The sequence below is a fragment of the Cydia fagiglandana genome, chromosome 6, assembly GCF_963556715.1.
Source record: "Cydia fagiglandana chromosome 6, ilCydFagi1.1, whole genome shotgun sequence".
NCBI lineage: Eukaryota > Metazoa > Arthropoda > Insecta > Lepidoptera > Tortricidae > Cydia > Cydia fagiglandana.
This window is the reverse complement of record NC_085937.1, coordinates 2,727,686-2,750,108: the sequence shown is the minus strand read 5'-3', so window position 1 is coordinate 2,750,108 and position 22,423 is coordinate 2,727,686. Positions and strand designations below refer to the sequence as shown.

Below are 22,423 nucleotides of genomic sequence, written 5' to 3'. Positions count from 1 at the left end.
ACTAACTTCTGGCGCCAGGGACAACTCGGGGGGGACTGTTTGACTAGACTTAAGTTAGTCTTAAGTTTTTGTTTTATTATATTGTTGTATTAACGTTTATTGAATAAAAGATTATCATTTAATATTATATCGATACCTTTTGTCTATCTATATATGATAAGGCCAACTTTTTTTAATTTTTTTTTTTTAATATTATAGGACATTCTTACACAGATTGACTAAGTCCCACAGTAAGCTCAAGAAGGCTTGTGCTGTGGGTACTCAGACAACGATATATATAATATACAAATACTTAAATACATAGAAAACACCCATGACTCAGGAACAAATATCTGTATCATCATACAAATAAATGCCCTTACTGGGATTCGAACCCAGGACCATCAACCAGGACCAGGAACTTTACATCTCTGTTTGGCATAAAGGTTGAGGTAGAGAATGTCGTGTGCCATTAAATCCGCCTTTTATAACTGTATATTTTTTACTGTGCAATAAAGTTTCAATAAATGTTATTTCATGTTGGCTAGTGGAATTTACTTCTGATTATTTTGAATGATAATACCTATTTACTAGTGTTTATTTGGATTGGATTTGTAATGACTTGATGTTTTACATGTGGTATTTTCCACGCATTGATAAGGTGAAAATTTTTGTATGTCATTCGGGAGCAAAGTTTGCTTTCTTTATGTATGAAAACACTCTTTTTTTACATTTGTGGCTTTTCTAATGCCCTAACCTAGGATGGTCTCTAAGAAGCTTTCGATCATGGATAAAAATGGATTCTAATATTGACTTAATATTGGTTAAGTACCCATCATCTGTAATTAAAATGTCAGGGAAGGTTTTCTAAAACCATTAAGAATGGCGGGACAGCATAGAATCTGGGCTATAACCGCGAAAATCGAAGTTCGCAAAATGCGGGCATCTTTCTCTGTCACTCTAATTACGCCTTCATTGGAGTAAAAGAGAAAGATCCCCGCAATTTGCGAATTTCGGTTTTCGCGGTAGCCCCTCTGGTAGCTGCTTTCATTGTCCCATTTTAAAAAATCCAACCTGTACAGGTCCAATTCTTCAACCGATTCTCGTGAAATTTTCTGAGAAGGTTCGTTATAGGAATATACTTTCATCGATTCCGTTTTAATTTAATGAAAGAATTAATAATGGTGGAGTGGAGCCATATGAGAGTTCGCTAGGTCCAGTGGCGGATTTGGCCTAAGGCCAAGTAGGCCCGGGCCTAGGGCGGCAAGTTTTTTGGGGGCGGCAAATTGTGACAAAAAATTCGCTGATTATAACAAGAAATAACTCAAAATGTAGTCAATATGATGGGTGCTGAGAAAGGGGCGGCTACAGGGCCTAGGGCGGCAAAGACTGGAAATCCGCCACTGGCTAGGTCTGCAACTTTTAGAGCGACTACTAGGGATAGAGTCAGACCAAGATAACCCTACATGGCATTTTGTGACAGAGTGTGGCAATTTCATCATTAATGTCAAATTTCATGAACATATGATGTTAATAATGACCTATTCCCACTTTGTTCCGTTTAAGTCGGAGCCAAGTTAGCTTAGGACTCTAGGGGGTTAGAAAAACGCGCTATAAAGTTTAGTTATTATTTTATTAGTAACAAATCCTTAACAAATAAACTTAAACTAGGATTCAGGCGTATTTGCCCGCATACTGCTGGGCCAGGTCGATGTACTGCTTCTTTGCGTTATCGGCGGAGATACCCTTGCGGCCGCTCCACGCCTTCCACTTGGCCTTCTCGACGATGCCGCTGGGCTCAGCTGAAAAAAAAAAAGAAAATCGTTAAAAATCTGTAGGAATGAAGATCTAAACTTTTGGTGCATTGCTGTCCACCTTACCCTACCGGAAAATTGTGTCATTTTAGGACTTCAATTCGTCTACGAATTAATGAAGACGATTGGAAGAAATTATCGAACACTAATTCAAGATTAGACAGTACTAATACAGGACCCGGGTAGGTATGTCCTTAAACTACGTCCAAGACCACCGGTGGACGGGCAGCAGCGTCCCTCAAATTCGGTGTAGGTACTCGACTGCGATCGCCAACCCGCCTGCCAAGCAAGGGGGAGGCCTATGTTCAGCAGTGGACGTCTATGGCTGAGATGATAATGATGATGATACAGTTTTCCAAAAATGTGACGCTAATAATAACTTTATTTAAAATTTACGGCAAGTATATTTAACATTGATGATTAAATACTACGTACTTATTGGAAATAAAAATATACAATATAAAAAAAATACGCTAAATCCGTACGAATCTATGCAGCAGTTGTGCTAGAAGAGATTACAAAATAAGTGGATGCAATGGAATTGCTAATCTCAACAATCAACTTGTAATTATTTTATAATTGGTCTATTGTGTCATTTGAGTCTGACGCAATGATAATATTGTAGCTTCACAAGCTCAAAAAGGTGACTAATAGAAAGATACGTGTTCCAATGACTAACATTCAATATCTCGAGTACCGTAAAATGGGGTGAGTTGGGTGAAATTTGACCTAATTTGACTTTCAAACCTCAATATTTTATTTTTACATGTGAAAACTGAATGGTGTATATAATAAGTGGTTCGGACGTTTGTATTTTAGTTTGTATTTTATTTTGGGTAGTTCCATTTCATAACTTTGACGATAAAGAGGAAAATCCACCTCACCCCGTAGTACCTCGTATTTGGGGTGAGAGGGTTTTTCATACAAAGGTGATTTTGGAAGATTGTTGAATCGATTTTTTTTTATTATGCGTATTACTATAGCCCCATTTTAAATTGGAATACATTATTTTTGTAGCAGTAGCCTTAAAATCGCTTCTCACCCCTCTCAAACCTTCTCTCCCCATTCATCACCCAACTCTCCCCGCGAAACCTACTCACCCCGTTTTACGGTACTCATGAAATTGATTAAAAACCTAACAAGGACTCTCCTTGAAAAACGAAGTAATCTAGGAAATAGACTATCTACCGGTATGTTATACAGTTTTTCTTGCTTGACATAGGTAGCTTTTATCTAAGTACGTACCTTGTCACAGTGACAATCAATGTGAAAGTCACTAAGGACCTCATACTATTGGCACTATGACGTCTGTGACAAGATACGAAATTAAATTCCTTGACCGTACATAGGTACAGTCAAGTGTAAAAATATGGCATCATACTCAAAAATATGTCCCATAATAGCTCTTATGTCGGCGAATTAAGAACTATGGGACATATTTTTGAGCAAGTTACATGCACCCATATTTTTACACTTGACTGTACCAATCAAAAAGCTATCCGAATAATTTCCATTTGGAAAATGCTAAAACAAATAATAACGTTCTAGAAAATTATCTGAAAATATGTCTGCATTTGCGTCAAATTAACACGAACGTCTCATATTTAACTAAATATTTTAAAAGTCGTGGCAATCAGACCTTAAAGATATTTTCCGAGAAAAGCCGCAAATACATGTAAAGTCATTAGATGCATAATGCGTTTGTTTAGGTTGACACGGTATTTTGCACAAACAGGGCCCAGGGACTTGAGAGCTGAGAGCTAGCCATGTCTTTTTACGAAATATTAAAATGACACCTACTCAATAACATTCTCACTACAAGTACTACAACATACTTAGACTTCTATTACATATATGTTGCCTTTACACAGAAATTTCAATAATAATTTTCAGTCTTCCAGTAGGTACCTACATACTATGAATTATTGTCTTCACATAAAAGTTGCTTATGGTGTGTATATTATGTATGTTTTATATTACCTTTCAGCCATCGCAGACGTTGTAAATTACGCAACATGCTCACGACATGTCATTAAAGGATGACTCACGCTAGACCGGGCCGGGCCGGGCCGGAGCTTCCGGCGCTTCGTTTTCTATGGAAAGCGCCACTTGATCACCGATCAGCCGTCATAGACAATGACATGTCAGACTCCTTGGCCCGGGCACGGCCCGGTCTAGCGTAAGTCATCCTTGTCACTTAATGCAACAAATAACTGGCTGTAGAAACAAAGGCCTTGCTGTGGTCGGACGTATCTTAATAAAAACTTTTATGGCTATTAGGGATGATCTTGGCTTTAATTATAGACAGCTATATATACGCGGCAGCGTGTCAAGCCAAGTTCAAGCAAAGGAATTGGCTAGCCAGCGCCGAGTGTAATATTACACGAACCACTTGGTGCCACTTTTGACCCTTCTATAACTCAAAACCTCTTTAACGTAAAGTCAAATCTAACCTACTTTAAGATCTCACTTTTTTTTTTAATAACAGCAATTGTTATAGGTATCCAATAAAGTAAAGAAAAATAGAGTTTAATACTTGTTCATAATGTTATTTTGTTCCTATAAATACATATGGCTGCTATTTAACTGATCACCAGATTTAATAAAATTTAATACCAAAAAAATCTACTTTACCACCCTAAAATAATGAATGATCACCAAAATTATAACACCATTTTAATGTGAAATGATTACCAATTTTATTACATTTTACTATCCTATTAAAGGAAATGACACCAAATTAATCATTATTAACCCAAAAATTGTAAATAATTACCAAATTTCAAACCCCAATTTAATGTCAATTGATAACCAAATTTTTACATCGTGCTATCCTATTAAATAAAATGACACCAAAATAATCATTGTAAACCCAAAAATAGTAAATGACCACCAAAATTAGAACTCCATTTTAATGTAAAATTATAACCAAATTTTTAAATCTTGCTATCCTATTAAAGCAAAGCAAAATTTTCTAGTAGCATTTCGTTTCTGTATGGGTTGCAGTTCAAACCTAACCTAACCCACTTTTCTAGTAACATTTCGTTTCTGTAAGGTTCGCAGTTCAAACCTAACCTAACCCACTTTTCTAGTAGCATTTCTTATCTGGAAGGGTCGCAGCAGTTCAAACCTAACCTAACCCACTTTTCTAGTAGAATTTCGTTTCTGTATGGGTCACAGTTCAAACCTAACCTAACCCACTTTTCTAGTACCCAACATTTCGTTTCTGTAAGGTTCGCAGTTCAAACCTAACCTAACCCACTTTTCTAGTAGCATTTCTTTTCTGTAAGGGTCGCAGTTCAAACCTAACCTAACCCACTTTTCTAGTAGCAATTCGTTTCTGTAAGGGTCGCAGTTAGGGCATGCTCCCGGGAATTCCCGGTTCTCATATTCCCGGGAATTTTATGGTGTCAAAAGAACCGGTACTGAACACCCGGTACCGGTACTTCCCGGTTCTCATCATATGACTATTTATTCCCATTTCAATAGTAGTAATGTTTTAGTACTTTAGCTCAGGACATTATATAACATTTAATAATGGTGCTATGAAATGGGGGACCCAAATAACCCGACAAACTAACCTAGTAAAGTAGGCATTCGTGCCGTCATAGTGCTGAGTGCATCGACTACGCTACGGCCGTGTGGCTCGGCCCAGGCGGAGGCAATGTGTGCCGGTAATTTCGTAAAATAGGTTGAAACGCCAATTAAGTCTTTGTTTATAATAAAATAAGTCATTTATTAATTCTTACGCAATTATTCATATGAAAATAAGTCATTCATAAAGATTGTACGCTAACAGAAACAATTTCTTAAAAGTAATCAAAAGATGCCTTGAGAACCGGGAAGAACCGGGAATCCCGGTTCCGGCAATGCCCAGAACCGGGAAATGAAATTCTTGGTACCGGGACCGGTACTGCATGCCCTAGTCGCAGTGTTAACCTAGCCCACTTAACTGATAGCAGTACAAACCTAACCTAACATACTTTTCTAGTAGCATTTCAGTATGCCTACCTAAGTTATGCGGTGCGAGGTACGGGGGTTGAGCGGGAGGGGCTAGTAATTTTGGCATCATTTTACTTTATTTGGTAATATGTATAAATTTTTTGGTATCACAGTGGTTTATTTAGGTGAAAATATCGCATTTATTTGGTCTTCAAGATTTGGTGATCATTAATGATTTTTGGTAATCATTCAATATATTTGGTATTCGAATACAATTTGAAGTGCAGTCGTAATTAAAATGGTGGTACATTTGTAATTTTAGGCCTTATTTTTTTGGTGTTCAGTAATTTTTTTTGGTAAGCATGATTTTTTTATTTAGGGTACCAAAGTATTTTTTGGTGGTCATTATATTTGTAGCCAATAGATATTTGGATTTTGCATAGAACTTGGCACTCATTTAGATCTCCATTCTTTTTGCGGCGAAGCCCACAGCCAAGCATAATTTTTGTATTGAACTTGGCTCTCCTTCTTTACATTTATGTTTTTGGTGGGATAATTATATCTACAATTATGACGTCAGATTTACGTTAGAAACTAAAAATAGATTTTTATATTATAAGATTACTTAACTCTAAACTTGTTTCGTGACGTGACAAACATAAATATTAAGTATAGCGGCAAACGACGTTAGAATATTTTTCTCGAACGCACAATAATAATCTAATGACAAGAATAGAAGTTTAATGAATAACATGTTGTTTTAATACGTAAAATATATTTTTGAGGACATGACTAAATCTCAAACCACACGCACTACAGAACCTACGCACTACGCAGAACAGGGAGTTCTTAAAGGCTAGCTTTGTCTTGTGTTAACGGACGTTTCACTGTGATGTACTTATCCTGATATTTGCGGATGTTGACGTCTCCGGCGCTGACCTGCTTGTACAGAGAGTACAGGGGTTCTTAAAGACGGGTTTTGTCTTGTGCTTAACGGATGTTTCACTGATGTACTTATCCTGATATTTGCGGATGTTGACGTCTCCGTTGCTGACCTGCGTGTACAGAGAGTACAGGGGTTCTTAAAGACGGGCTTTGTCTTGTGCTTAACGGATGTATCCGGATACTTACGGATGTTGACGTCTCCGGCGCTGACCTGCGTGTACAGAGAGTACAGGGGTTCTTAAGGACGGGCTTTGTCTTGTGCTCAACGGATGTATCCGGATACTTACGGATGTTGACGTCTCCGGCGCTGACCTGCGTGTACAGAGAGTACAGGGGTTCTTAAAGACGGGCTTTTGTCTTGTGCTTAACGGATGTATCCGGATACTTACGGATGTTGACGTCTCCGGCGCTGACCTGCGTGTACAGAGAGTACAGGGGTTCTTAAAGACGGGCTTTTGTCTTGTGCTTAACGGATGTATCCGGATACTTACGGATGTTGACATCTCCGGCGATGGCCTGCTTGTACAGAGAGTACAGGGGTTCTTAAAGATGGGCTTTGTCTTGTGCTTAACGGATGTATCCGGATACTTACGGATGTTGACGTCTCCGGCGATGGCTTGCTTGTACAGAGAGTACAGGGGTTCTTAAAGACGGGCGTTATCTTGTGCTTAACGGATGTATCCGGATACTTACGGATGTTGACGTCTCCGGCGCTGATCTGCGTGTACAGAGAGTACAGGGGTTCTTAAAGACGGGCGTTGTCTTGGGCTTAACGGATGTATCCGGATACTTACGGATGTTGACGTCTCCGGCGCTGACCTGCGTGTACAGAGAGTACAGGGGTTCTTAAAGACGGGCTTTGTCTTGGGCTTAACGGATATATCCGGATACTTACGGATGTTGACGTCTCCGGCGCTGACCTGCGTGTACAGAGAGTACAGGGGTTATTAAAGACGGGCTTTGTCTTGGGCTTAACGGATGTGTCCGGATACTTACGGATGTTGACGTCTCCGGCGCTGACCTGCGTGTACAGAGAGTACAGGGGTTCTTAAAGACGGGCTTTGTCTCGTACTTAACTTAACGGATGTTTCTTTGATATATATATCCGGATACTTACGGATGTTGACGTCTCCGGCGCTGACCTGCTTGTACAGAGAGTACAGGGGTTCTTAAGGACGGGCTTTGTCTCGTACTTAACTTAACGGATGTTTCTTTGATATATGTATCCGGATACTTACGGATGTTGACGTCTCCGGCGCTGACCTGCTTGTACAGTACAGAGAGTACAGGGGTTCTTAAGGACGGGCTTTGTCTCGTACTTAACTTAACGGATGTTTCTTTGATATATGTATCCGGATACTTACGGATGTTGACGTCTCCGGCGATGGCCTGCTTGTACAGAGAGTACGGGGTTCTTAAAGGCTAGATTTGTCTTGTGTTAACGGATGTTTCACTGATGTATCCGGATACTTACGGATGTTGACGTCTCCGGCCATGGCCTGCTAGTAGAGGGCGAGGTTCTCGAAGTTTGCAGGCTTGGTCCATTATGTTTAAAGGATGTTTCACTGACGTATCCGGATACTTACGGATGTTGACGTCTCCGGCGATAGCCTGCTTGTACAGGGAGTAGAGGGCGAGGTTCTCGGAGTCTGCAGGCTTGGTCTTCCAGTTCCTTACGGACTCGGCGACTTGTTTGAATTGCTGTAACGGAAATTGTTAATGTTTTAGTAACCAGTCTAAAAAAACAGCTGTAGGTTCTTAGATTAACTTTTAATATAATGACGCGTATTTAATCTTAAAGGTACGTTTGTGAGCTATGTCAGTTATATAAATTTATTTAAATCATAAATTTCAGTTACAATATGTTAGGTATTATTACTATCAGTTCAATTTGTCAAACTTAGAGGCAAATTAAGATGTCTAATCTAATTTTGACATTAAGTAATGCGGCTTTTGACCGCTGGAAAGCTTTGGTTAATAAATAATAATGCATTTGGTTCAAAAAAAACCATAAAATGAAGATATCTCTAGAATTGATAACATATACCTACAGTACAGGTGTAAAAATTTGTGTCACGCGATTATAACTCAAGCTACGTATTTCATTTATTTCGGCTTATCACATAAGTACTTTATCGATAAATATTAATAAATCAATGATAAAATTATCGATTACGTGGAGTTTGTTATTTTATCACTACACCGTCTACACCTTATAAAACAAAGTCCCCGCCGCGTCTGTCTGTTTGTGTGTAATGTAACTAATGTATGTTCGCGGCAAATTCGAAAACTACTGAACGGATTTTCATGCGGTTTTCACCTACCTATCAATAGTAGGTATCAATAGAGTGATTCTTGAGGAAGGTTTCGGTGTATAATTTGTTAAGGTTTTGTGTAAACCGCGCGAAGCCGGGGCGGGTCCCTAGTTGATTATAAAATTCGATATAAAGTATTATAAACCCTGATCAGAGTGATTAGGTCCAATGGACTTTTGTATCTTCAAGTATAGTTAGATTTTTAGACCAAGATAATACTGCAATGATTTTGATAGCACACGCAGTGCAAGTGTTATTTATACGTCATAATGTCATAGAAGTTATGACGTTTAAAATAACACCACTTGCACTGCGTGTGCTATCAAAATCGTTGCAGACTTTTGTTGGTCCGACTCTAGTGATATAGGTACAGTCACCCAAAGTATATTGAATATTTGCAGTCACCTGCAATAATATGTTACACAACGAAGGCAGCAAAAATATCTGACACGATCTTATTTGTAGAGCCATAAGATCGTGTCACATATTTTTGCAGCCTTCGAAGAGTACTTAACGTAATACCTATTGCAGGTGGCTGTACAATATATTGATGTGTCTGTCAGCACTCAGATTTGTCTGACAATTAACAGATGTGTTTAGTTGACAAATATGTCAATGAATAGCTGGACTTAGAGTCCGTCTAAGCTATCAATGCAGTGATTTTACGTGACAAAGTTTGGAGTGGCATAGCAAATAACATATTTTCATACAGATTTATCGTTTATGCTGACACTTTCACAATTTGTGACTGGAGAGCCGGTGCAGAGTTATCTTAGTCCGACTCCAGCCATTGAGGTTCTACCGAAGATTTATCCGTAGATACATTATAAAGATTTGTATAGCTTCTAACCATGATAATAAAATAATCTGATGATAATAATAATCCCTCTTAATAAGGGGATAAGTTTGCCCTTGTACTATTATTTATGTTATATCTGATATACCTGTAGATATTTCTCTCTTCCGTACAATAAAGTGTTACTTACTTAATCTGTAATACTGTACAGTCAGCAGCAGAAGTCGCTATACACTCCAGGTGCTCAAAGAGAGGTAAACGTTTAAACTGTCAAAAAGTTGTTGACTGTCATGGTAGTATTTACTTGTGAGCGCTCAACGTGTCACAAATATGTTAACAGTCGCTATTCATTAATTTCTACACTTACAACAAGTCATTGATACCTTAGCTGTCAAAAAACCAATGGTATCTAAGCGGTCAACGTGTCAAATATATCTGAACAATATGGAAAAATAGACTTTAAAGCATACAAGTATGGTCGAATATTGAATAAAAGATAGCCATGCTAATTTCAGGTAAAGCGTTTTGACAATCATCGAAAGCAGTACAGTCTTGTCATCACATACATCTATCTCACGTTTTGCCCTTCAACCGACAGGAGCCTCTCAAACTATTTCTTTTAACAGAATCGTCAAGACGAATGACACATAGCAAAAGCTAACTGAAGCCGAATTTAGAGCCAATTGTCAAGGCACGTCGTGGTCTCAGTAACAGGCGTTTGCTTTTCAAAGCAGAGACCGCGGGTTCAAATCTCAGTCGTACGCACCTAGAGATTACAGCTTTTTGTTTTTTTTTGGGTTTCACATCTATCTTATTAATTTGTGTCTTCTGGTTTTATGTTAATTTCGCATTAGTTTATATAATTTTTGAAGATAATGTCACATGTAGCGTATGTACGACTTTATATCAGGACGTTGTAGGTTTGAACCCGCAGTGGGCGTTACTTAGATTACTCCTGTGCGGAATGCCATTTGATATTTCCTACTCAAAAATCACGTTTGTTGTATGGGAGCCCCACTTAAATCTTTATTTTATTCTGTTTTTAGTATTTCTTGTTACTTATAATAGCGTCAACAGAAATACATCATTTGTGAAAATTTGAACTGTCTAGCTATCACGGTTCCTGAGATACAGCCTGGTGACAGACGGACGGATGGATGGACAGACGGACGGACAGCAGAGTCTTAGTAATAGGGTCCCGTTTTACCCTTTGGGTACGGAACCCTAAAAATGCTGGTCTCTTCGAAAACTGACTAAATTAAATTAAAGGATATGAAAACAATGCATTTTATTAATTTCAGACATCATGTTTCATAGTAACATTTATTGCTTAAGACCTACACAATCGATATCTAAATAGAAATAGTCTTAGTTTTATTTTTCAAAACGTTCGGGGTTCGATTCCCGAGCTGAGTTCACATTTTTTTAAATGTATGAATGCAGTTTTTCGTGTTACTAAAATCGATGACATGATTCCTAAGAAGAGATCGGTGTATATCGTATATGGCCACCCTGTATAGTATATTTTACTACAATAAGTGGGCTAAATAAATATATTAACATAGGTATATAATATGCTCTACGGTTTGGAAGAACAGCATCTGCAGCTGCATATGACAGTTAAAATAAAAAAACCGATCATTCTAGTAGAACCTACTTATTTATTGTATAAGTTTGACACTTAACGATAAAATACTTCTTTAAGAAATGAGGTGTCAATTCGTAGTGCTACAGTATTTATTTTAAAGTTAAACAGATAAAATGTTGATGCTTGGTTACCATTGAAATAACAACTGCTTAGCAACTGGTGGCACCCTGGCTGCTGACGTACGTGATTGGCAGTGCGTGTAGGTATTAATGACAGCAGCTTGAATATGATTGCTTAGTTACAACTGACTTTTTAACCGTTATTGTCATTGTGATTAAATAAGGGTGTATGTGTTAAAGAAAAACTCAGAAGTTAAGGTATTTGTGACGAACTGAAAGCCTACGTGAAAATGACATCTTAGATGTCTTTATTTTTGTGACGATTGAAGTGTATATGTTTTCTTGGACACCTTGCCCGCTCAGGTATATCTGCTGCTGACTGTACACAGTATTACAGATTAATAATAATAAGTGTTACTTCATCATCATCATCATCTCAGCCTATATACGTCCCACTGCTGGGCACAGGCCTCCTCTCGAGCGCGAGAGGGCTTGGGCTATAGTCCCCACGCTAGCCCAATGCGGATTGGGGACTTCACATACACCTTTGAATTTCTTCGCAGATGTATGCAGGTTTCCTCACGATGTTTTCCTTCACCGAAAAGCGACTGGTAAATATCAAATAATATTTCGTACATAAGTTCCAAAAATCTCATTGGTACGAGCCGGGGTTTGAACCCGCGACCTCCGGATTGCAAGTCGCACGCTCTTACCGCTAGGCCACCAGCGCTCTTACTTAATCTGTAATACTGTACACAGTATTACAGATTAAGTAAGTAACACTTTATTGTACGGAAGAGATAAATAATACATATAACGTGTTTGAATAAATAATACATATAACGAATTTTAAGATGCAACAACAGCAGTTGTATTTCATTTAAATGACGATTCTTTTAGTCGCCTCATGTCAAAGTGTTGGAAGGGCTCAGTCGAAAGGTTAATGAATAATGATAATAAGGGTCACGTCCTTACCTCGTCGAGAGACATGGTGAGTTAGTTGGTGAGATCTGTAAAAAAAAAGAATAAATATTTGAGTTATATTACAGAAAATAGACATGTTCGATTTAGGAGTACATCAGTACGGATATGATGGTATTTTTGTCTACGTGACAACGCGATTAAACGGTGTGTCCGTCACCACCCCCCCCCCCCGCGGTGTTAAAAAGTAACAGTTATTTTATCACGTGGATAAAGCCATCCATAATACGCCAGCAGTATTCCGATTTTTAGTGGTCAGACATAAAAACAAAACCCGTCGTACGTGACTTCGAAGGGGTTGAAGTCGTTAAAAATTGTCAAATATGAAAATTTTATTTTACTTTAATATTTTACACCGAAAAGTCATGGGTAATCATAAAAAATAGATTATCACATGGACACGGAACCGAGTGATTCATCTGATTAGCCCGCAAACATAGCGATAAGAGGCGGGACATTTTTGTTCGACAAAACACTCGTACTCGTAAAACACTCGTACTCGTAAAACAAAGTCCCCCGCCGCGTCTGTCTGTTTGTGTGTATGTATGTTCGCAATAAAATCGAAACTACTGAATGGATTTTCATGACGTTTTCTCCTATCAATAGAGTGATTCTTGAGGAAGGTTTAGGTGTTTAATTTGTTAAGGTTTTGTGTAACCCGTGCGAAGCCAGGGCGGGTCGCTAGTGATAATGGAACGGTATCAATTCCCGATTGATAATCGAAGCTATTTGGTATTACATTGCGATCGAATTGGTTCATGTATTCCGACTAGATTTGGTTCATTCAATTGATTCAATATCACTAGAAAATGGCGGTAAAATAAAAACCAAGTGTGGTAGGCCACACAGTTACATTACATGGATTCTTATAGTCAGACTAGACCAATTATCTGGAAATTTTCCGCGGCGCACCGCCTCAACCGTGACCAGTGAAATTGCGTGGGGTCAACGAACGCATGTATAGCATTCGGAGTTTAAAATCTGTTACTATTTTGATATTGATATGATAATACTCTCTATCAAAGAGTGTAAAGTCGCAGAGTTTACAGTACAGGCGTTGCAACTTTGTGCTTTCTAAGTATAAATCTGTTTTTAAAAGAGATATATTATGTCTCTATAATGTATAATATCTAACAGTGACAGATACTTTTGAAAGCAATGCCATGGGGTCGCAAGCGTTCTACCACGACGAATTACTACGCACTTCTGTATCAGGTACCTACTGTTATACATATACATAATATAGGTACAGATTGACATTTCAACTGAAACCGCCGTGTCGCCGAAATAATTTTTAGCTTGGAAGATTTTACTCTTGTATGTATGTTAGTTTGTAAGTTATCTTAATGGGCCTTAGTTGCCTGATAATAAATGATATTTCTACGACCTACGTAGTGACCTTAGGTCATATTGAACAATTTTTACTTTGACTGATTTCTAAGGAGCAGCCAAATTTCTATTCGCGAATTCGGCATTCATTCATTCATTAAAATGTCAACTTGTAGGTACCTACTTAACGTCGTGTCGTGATTGATCAATCCAATCAAAGTAGGTACGGTCAAGGAATTAATTTCTGTAGGTCTCATTTCGTAGGTACCTTGTCACAATGACAATAGTGTAGTATAGAGGTACCTAGAGACTTTCATATTGATTGTCACTGTGACAATTTAAGGTACGAAATGGTACTGAAATTAATATTTTTTTATTACAGTTGCTCAAAAAGTGCTACTTTACGTAGCTGTTTAGCGTGCGGAAAGTTGGTTATCTCGAACTAGTGCTTTTTACTTTTCCAATTTTTTTAAATTTATACTTGTTCCAATTCACGACTACTTATTGATGAGTGTTAATATTAGTTTCCTTTAAACGTCGTAATCAGCATAAAAACCTACCGTTAATGTAAGAATACGAAAAATATTACATATTTCATATTTAATTACTTACCTCTTCATCATTATAACACGTTTATTTTTTAATATTCAATATTGAAAATTCCGTTCTTAATAATTTGACTGAATGAAACGGAATAGCTGCCAAACGCGCATAGATATAATATACTTAAAGACGACGTCTAACCGAGCTGTCACTGTTACCACTTTTGTTTAGTGTACGATTAACAATGTTTTTCTTATTTTTTCGCAACTGTATTAAAAAACGTCGTTCGATACACGTGCGGAAATGTCATTCTTCACTCGTCCCGAGTCTTGCCACTCGCCTACGGCTCGTGGCAAGATATCTCGGTACTCGTGAAGTAATGACATACCTTCCGCACTAGCATCGAAATGTACTATTTAAACCTTACACTTGCGTAAATGAGCAAAGGCAGAATCTTATACAGCCACAGTTAAACGTTTGTACGATATTAAATTGATTTTTAAAGTTATTTAGCACTATAATATTCATGAAAATAAAATACAAGATAAAAAATACTTATATTATTAATTAAATTGTTATTTAATATTTAAAATACTTTTATTATGTTATTACGTACGGCGCACCAAGGTCGCGGTGCGGTCCGGTAGTCTATTGCGGCTTTTTGAACGAAAAAGTATAAAATTAAAAAGTAAGAGGCAATCCCGCTAATTTTCATATTATAATGACCAAATCATTTTAAAATTACTGCAGTTTGTTAAAAAATGTGTGTTTTCGTAAATATTGCAATCTAAATGATTTTCGCTAGGGGTTATTAATCTTCACACATGTAAAGTCTCCGATTGCATTGCAAGTGAGTCCTAAGGAAAATAAATCATGGCCGTAGATTTATTAGGTACTTCCATTACTGGTTTTGCGAAATTTCCTTGTCTTGTTTGGTTTCCTCGCATTCGATATGAAAAGTAGAGTGTTTAACTCGGGTGAAAGGCACCATTTCTGTCTCGGACTATTGGCGCTCTCACTGCTGCGTTCGAGCGCCAAACTACCTCGACAGAAATGGGTGCCTTTCAACCCTTGGTTAACAATCTACTAAAGGCCCACTTGCACCAACTCACTAACCCGGGGTTATGCGGTTAAACAGTTTACTAAGTGTCAAATTGTACTGGTAACCATGGTAACTGCAGGCTTAACTGGTTAACCCCGGGTTAGCGGAATGGTGCAAGTGGGCCTAACTGTACAATCAAACTAAAATTCATACAGCAATTAACTTTGCGGCGTAACAACAAGCTAGAGTCTGGCTTAATGAAAGGTGAACCTGTAAAAACGCGGCAATTTCAAAATATCTATATATAGCAGGCATCTCTTTAATTACAAGGAAATAAAATTGCATAATTTTCATACTGTTTATATTCTAGGAATCATAAAAAATATAAAGAATATGCAATCCTTGTAATCAAAGAGCCGCCTGCCACAGATTTTTTTAATTTGCCGCGTATTTGCAGGTTCTAGTTTCATTAGCCAGACTGCAATATAATCTATCAGAAAAAAAAAACAAATAAACAAACACAGTAGTGTAGTTACATTCAAGGGGGGTTTAAGCTTACGTTTTTAGTAGTATTTAGTACTTACCGAGGGGATGGAGCTAGGTCGGAACCGGCGTCGGCACTGACTGAAATCCGCGGAGGCTTCGCGTTAAATTCCTGCGCTTTCAGGACTTTTGCGATAGGGTTGACACTATCACGAACGTTATCTGTATTGATAAAAACTTACAAAAAATTTGTAAATGTTTACATTTAGGTATAATATAGGGGCTTAATACGGAGAAAATCTGGCCAAGCTAATGAAGCTAAGGGCTTTAACAACAAATACATCAATTATTATATCTTCGAAAAATCGAATAATTGATTATATATTTTTGAAGGTTCGCGATATTTCTCGGTTTTGGTGCATATAATATAGTGCTTACAGTTTTACATAAGCAATAAGTTGGTGTCGGCGGGTACCTACTGTACCACTTGTTGAGCTTATAGGAGAAAATTACCGTAAATCTGGGTTATTTTAGCCCTAGAGGGCAACATTGCTCACTTGAAACAAAAAATATATTTTATTAAAAAAAAAATATTAGAATCACACCCAACGACTTATACAAAGCATATTTTTGTCATACAATCTTGTTTGGTACATTAATTAATTAAAAAAAAACACGGGTTCGCTGTGGGCAATGCTAACCCCGTGGAACTAATTTATCTCGATTTTACGATAGGTAAGCCAAAAGATACAACTTATAATACCTTAGGATTTGTGTGATGGACCACCCACCAGCCCACCACTGCTTTGTATTTTAACGTATTTGAGTGATATAATACGATTTTTAACATAGAAGCATGAAACGAGACAAATTTGCAATTCATGATTTTAATAAGAAACTAACCAATGTTTAAGTATCATAAATTAGGTATGTACAATTTAATATTTTTCATATTTTTGTTTCAAAATACCTGTATAGGTACCTACCTACTAAGATACCTACTTAAATTAAAATTTACATAGCATACGTATACGATATGACGCGCGTACCAGAAAAAAAATGTATACCTACCTATTAGCTAAACTAAAAAAGATTTCTAAGTACATAACAAGAAGTGGTAGGTCGTCTAGAACTCTACTCAAGGATAAAACTGCATATTTTTACCTATTTTGTGTAAATTGCATATTTTTTTGTCTGGAAGTCTTCAGAAATATATCTCTAACAATATATAATAAAGACAGAGAGACTGACGATTTGGTTACATCTATGTAAAGTCAACAGCAAACAGTGACGACCAAAGTGACCACATATATTGTAACACATTCAATTTTTTGATTATACAAGGATGTATTCTGAATATTTGGCTACCGCCATCTCTATTTGACAGTTGACACTAATCAGTAGAATACAATCGTATTCTAATGATGCAACTCAAAAATCCATATTAAAATTTGTGCCAACCCTATTTCGTCATAGTCATATATAGTAACAGCACCAGTCATGGGACATTTAAGAGGGAATTTGGAGTATTTGTGATATTTCCCTAATATGAAGAGGCAAAGGAGATATATTTATTTGTGTATAATTATATTAGTCAGTATACTGTCAGGCCGTAGATGATTGTAATTTAGTTTAAGGTACGATGGGACTGGCGTAATCTTAAGATTAAAAGTCCCTAAATAAATAAAGGAATTAAAAAAAAAAAATCCCTAATACATGTGAATGGTCTACCGCTTAGCGTATTGAAAGATGAAAGTCCTACCCGTCTTTCATGTTTCAGGCGTGTTGTATCAAAGATACTGCAATGAGTTTCCACATACTTAACAAATTAAAACTATGCTATTTTTCTCCAGTCATGGACACCAAAGCTCCAGTAATGGGCCCCCCAGTAATGGACACTGCTCTATCAGTATAAAATATTGAAATAGGTCATCAGATCTGGTCCATGTTATCATAATATTGCATTATCATCCGATTTGCATATTTAATTACGAATACAAAATTTCAACTCAATCGGAAAACGGGAAAGTGGCTCAAACTCGGCTACCAAGATTTGACCCACACTAAAAAACGATATTAATTTATCCGAAGTCCGAGCATACCTCCTGGTTGACATATTTCGTAACTACATTTTACTTCTGTATTGTTTAAACATGAAATGATGGCATGGCAAGCATCATTATGTAAATTTCCCATTATAGGAGGTATGCAGTTTTACAGCTCCTATAATGGGATTGGGCCAAATACCACTATTTTTTTACATCTGTGGACTCACAACATAGTATGTTGAATACCTTATCTCATGGTAAATGCAATTAACAAAACACATTTTAGTTTTCATCAAGTATTAATTAATTAAAATTTAATAAATTAACTCACCTCTCTTAGCGAAGTTGTTAAGAATTCGTAGTGGTATTTTTTTTCAGTGACACGACAACTTTTGGGTTGACGCCAATTTCTTAAAAAACAACCAAATTTAATAAAAATTCAAACTGAAACAGCTCTAGGACTCTTATTTATGATAATATACAGGCAGTGTTTATAAACTACTTTTAGACACCTATTTTACAGGATTTGTGGTTTTTTGTCCCATTACTGGTTCCACGCCCATCATAGGGTACACTACTATAAATGTGCTATCTGTCCAAACTGCTTATCACTTCACCATAAATATTATTGTATCTTTAGTGCAAACGATATCGGCACCAACAACAAATTATTATCTCATGTTTAATCTTTATCTAGGTATATTTATTGGGTATATATTCACCATAAAAGCGACTTAATTTATAAAACTATACTTAGACCATTAGTAAGTTTTTTTAGGTAAGGACCATGCTGACTAAGTCGTAAAATCCAAAGAGAATTAAATCAATACGTTTTAGTAAAATCTCTTTACAGCTACTACCAGGCCCCAGGAATACGGCCCGCCCGATGGCAAGCGGTAACCGTAGCCTATGGATGACGTTAGCGCGGTTAGCGAATAGGTATGTCAGTTTGACACTGCTAAGGGCCGCCATACACGGACTGCTTTGAGCAGTCGATTCAGTGCATTCAGTGCCAACAGCTTCAAGCGGTCGCCGTTGGGTGATCTGCAGTTTCAATACAAAATCGTCATTCGCAATACACGAACCGCTCAAGCAGTTGCAACTGCTTCGGGCGCTTGGCTGCGCGGTGAAATTTCATCATGCGGTCAAGCTGCAAAAAGCAGTCTGTGTATATTGATCACTGGGTTACTACTCGAGCAGTCCGTGTATGGCGGCTCTAAGGGTGATATTCCAACTTTCCAATGTCATTGCGAGATGCATTACACAAACTACTAGACTTTTTATTTGCTTTTGCAAAAATATGTGGCTGATATGACACATTGCTGATAATTGTACCTATAATCTAAGAATGCAAGTGTAGTCAGTGAACACACACCATTAAATTTTACGATAAACACCTGCAAAGTTATTGATCTAACATGTCGTAATGTCGTAGTACAGTCAGCCAAAAAAGTGGTTTACCACTTTTCGATTCTATCAATCAGATGATGAAGTCGAAAAGTGGTAGACCGCTTTCTTGGCTGACTGTACCTAAAGAACATTTGGCCCGACATGGGCCCGACCTAATTTTCAATTTCACTTATCTGCAAACAAATAAAGTGCATTTGGATTGATAAAAATATCCCCATATCATTTTATCGTTCCTTTGAACGTAAGCCCTTTATCTTTCTTACAATCCTACAAACAGGAACACTCCTAACTGTACATAGTTGGACCTTATTACAAAAGGCATAAGGTTCACCGATATACAGTTAACAGTGTGCGCGTATTTTAGACTGCGTTAGTTGAGCTCTGATTACACATTTGTTCTCAGAAATCCCAGCTCACCTTAATCTAGTTCCATTGCGTTTAGAAATAACAGCCCGGCCTATCTCCCAAAGTCGCTTATCGGGCAAGTAGGTCACCTATGGAACTTATTTGTCATGCACTTGAAGTGCTATCAGTGGGGAAAATTTACGAGTTTTGCGAGCCACACCTCCAGCACTTGGGTATTCCTGATAACTCACCTCACTCACCTGCCAAGTCAAAAAATGTTGTAAGTAGACCAAAATAGGTTTTCGCTAAGGCTTCGTGATATAGGTACTTTAATACAAAGATACAATGATGTTCAGAAACGACACATGAAAAGATGCGACATCGAGCCCTCTCAGTGGGAAGGTTTGGCAGCACAACGTCCTGAGTGGCGCAGGCTTGTCCATGACAAAGTGCACGGTTTCGAGGAGCAACGTAAAGTTGACCTCGACGCTAAACGCGATGACCTGAAAGTGCGCCAGCCTGCTTCCATTCACTACCACTATGTGGCTGGTGTTCTCACGTGTCCTCAATGTGCGCGGAGGTTCACCTCCAAAATCGGCTATGTCAGCCATATTCGGGCGCACGAGCGCCGAGCTAACTAGGAGTCGAAGTGGTCGCCATGGTCAAAATCGGCCGGAAGGATCATCACTTCCATCACTTTAATAGACTTTATATATAGGTAGGTAATTAAGAATTTAAAAATATCCACTTTAAGAGACCAACGCTTCTATACTTAAGAGCTCGGAGTAGCCACCAGGCTCTCAACCACATGTCTCCGGAGAGTACTTGCATTTTTCGGACACATACCCAGGAAGACTAGAGACAACCTTGAAAAGCTAATGGTCACTGGTTCGGTAGAAGGTCCATGATGGCGTAGAAGTCGCAAGGGATCGGATAGGCTGGAAATCTGCGATCTGGAATTATGTGCTGCACTAAGTGCACTAGGAGGTCACGACCCTCCGCACTAAGGAGAACGAAGCAAGGAGGAGGGAGGACTTTAAGGTAGGTCCTTGATTCTAAGTAATAACAATGTTCCATGGTTTGCAATATACGATTTTTGAACTAGAGCGAGTACTTACAAGTTTTAGAGACAAACATTCTACTCACTTTGTTGTCTTTGTATACAAATTTTTAGCAACGAAAACTAGAACCAGACATAGATAACTATGTGATACGTAATTGTGTGACAAGTTTTATGTAATTAAAAAAACATGTAGTTTTAAAATAAGAGCGTAACTTCGATTGTATGGGAGCGCATTTTTGGCGGCGGGTTCGCATCTTTGTCCGAGTTAGCACCTCACAATCAGCGCGTTCCTAGTACCTAGTAAATGCGTAGTGATCCACGCTCTAACAAGGTATAAACATACCAACTATCAATCTGAATAACGGACAGTCTAATAACCTCTAGCCGCCCAGAGACCTATAAAAAGGTCTCCTGTTCCATTCTAATTTGAACTTTGTGTTGACACAATAAAATTTCATTTTGCTTGGCAAGGTTTGACGTATGGGCGGCTAAACACACTTGCTACGATATGCACCTCAAATACTCCTATAACCATGCACAATGCACCGAAGGATAATCATTTGCACAATCAGTTTTTTTGACCTTAGGCCGGTGGGAGGTTGATAACGACATCCTTTTGCTATCGTGCGGTAATCCTTAGATTGGCGGCCCCTGTTAGGTATTATGCCGCGTCTTGTCGTATTATCTGTAGATATGCTTTAACTAGCTTTTTCCCTCGATTTCGTCTGTGTGGGATGATAATGATGATAAAAACTATCTCCATATGAAATTTCATCTTAACACGTTCCCTCCCAACTAACATTAGGCGCTAAATTTAAGGGTTAGAAGAGATTTATATAAGCGCCTATTTACTCTTTAGGTGTAGTTAGTGCTCTAAAAATAGGAGTTATAGCCGGCTATAACCCCGTTTTAACCCCGGATTGGGCACAAATTTTATCACCATAAGATTTATAACAGTGCTACAATAGGGTTAGCGGATAAAAAAAGAGACATAAGAGCGGTATAGTGGAGCTACAATAGTGTTAATTAATTCTTTAGGAGCTATATGGGTTGCATATAGGTGACTACAAACTGTTGTAGTAGAAGAGCGCTAAAGTAGTGCTGTAAACGCGTTGATTAACAACTTAGGATTTAAAAGGGTGCCAAAGAAGCGACTACTAACTGTTTGAGTAGTAGTGTAGAGCTATATAGATGATACTTTCAGCTTTAGATGGTATATTAGCATTTAAAGTCAATATTTGTCACACTCAAGAAGGTAATTGCACATCTTTTCCTTAGCCCTGCCTGCTTTGGTTGCAGATGTTTCCATTTTGTATTATTATTTGTAAGCTTGCACTGTGACAGCTTGAAGTGAAATGTAATGGCGGATAAATAAAAGCAAATAATTATTTTAGTTCACTGATGCCGGTGTTATCTGCGGATTTATGATGGCGAAATTAATTACACTGTCAATAACTATATGTATTACTAACAAAATTTTAAAGGGCCTCTGATCCTTTGCATATTTATCTGAATATAATATTTTTTAAATTGTGGTCCACCGTATTTAATTTTCGCAAAATTTAACAATATACGTGAAGTCCGGTTTTAAATACAACAATACTAACATTGTGTCTATATTGAGTAAAAGTATCGATCTTTATTAAGTATTTACGTTCTAATTAACAGTTTTTGTTTTGCT

The 22,423-nt window shown here is 37.8% G+C and overlaps 2 protein-coding genes across 2 annotated transcripts in view; both read right to left on the bottom strand.

The window, feature by feature from the left end:
• Positions 1 to 22,423, bottom strand: part of LOC134665001 (superoxide dismutase [Cu-Zn]-like) — a 276,790-nt gene that overhangs the window by 71,096 nt on the left and 183,271 nt on the right. The gene's annotated exons all lie outside the window — the stretch shown is intronic.
• Positions 1,594 to 12,532, bottom strand: LOC134665552 (putative acyl-CoA-binding protein). The gene is made up of 3 exons (XM_063522529.1): positions 12,474 to 12,532; positions 8,267 to 8,381; positions 1,594 to 1,781 (listed from the first exon to the last, which is right to left on the bottom strand). The coding sequence occupies exons 1-3, from the start codon at positions 12,486 to 12,488 to the stop codon at positions 1,654 to 1,656; spliced, it is 258 nt and encodes an 85-aa protein (XP_063378599.1). The 5' UTR covers positions 12,489 to 12,532; the 3' UTR covers positions 1,594 to 1,653.

Excerpts from the sequence above, each read along its gene's own strand:
- LOC134665552 (XM_063522529.1), bottom strand. Across the intron at positions 1,782-8,266 it reads CGCCGGAGACGTCAACATCC|CTGAGCCCAGCGGCATCGTC; the intron begins GTAAGTATCCGG and ends TTTTTTTTTCAG.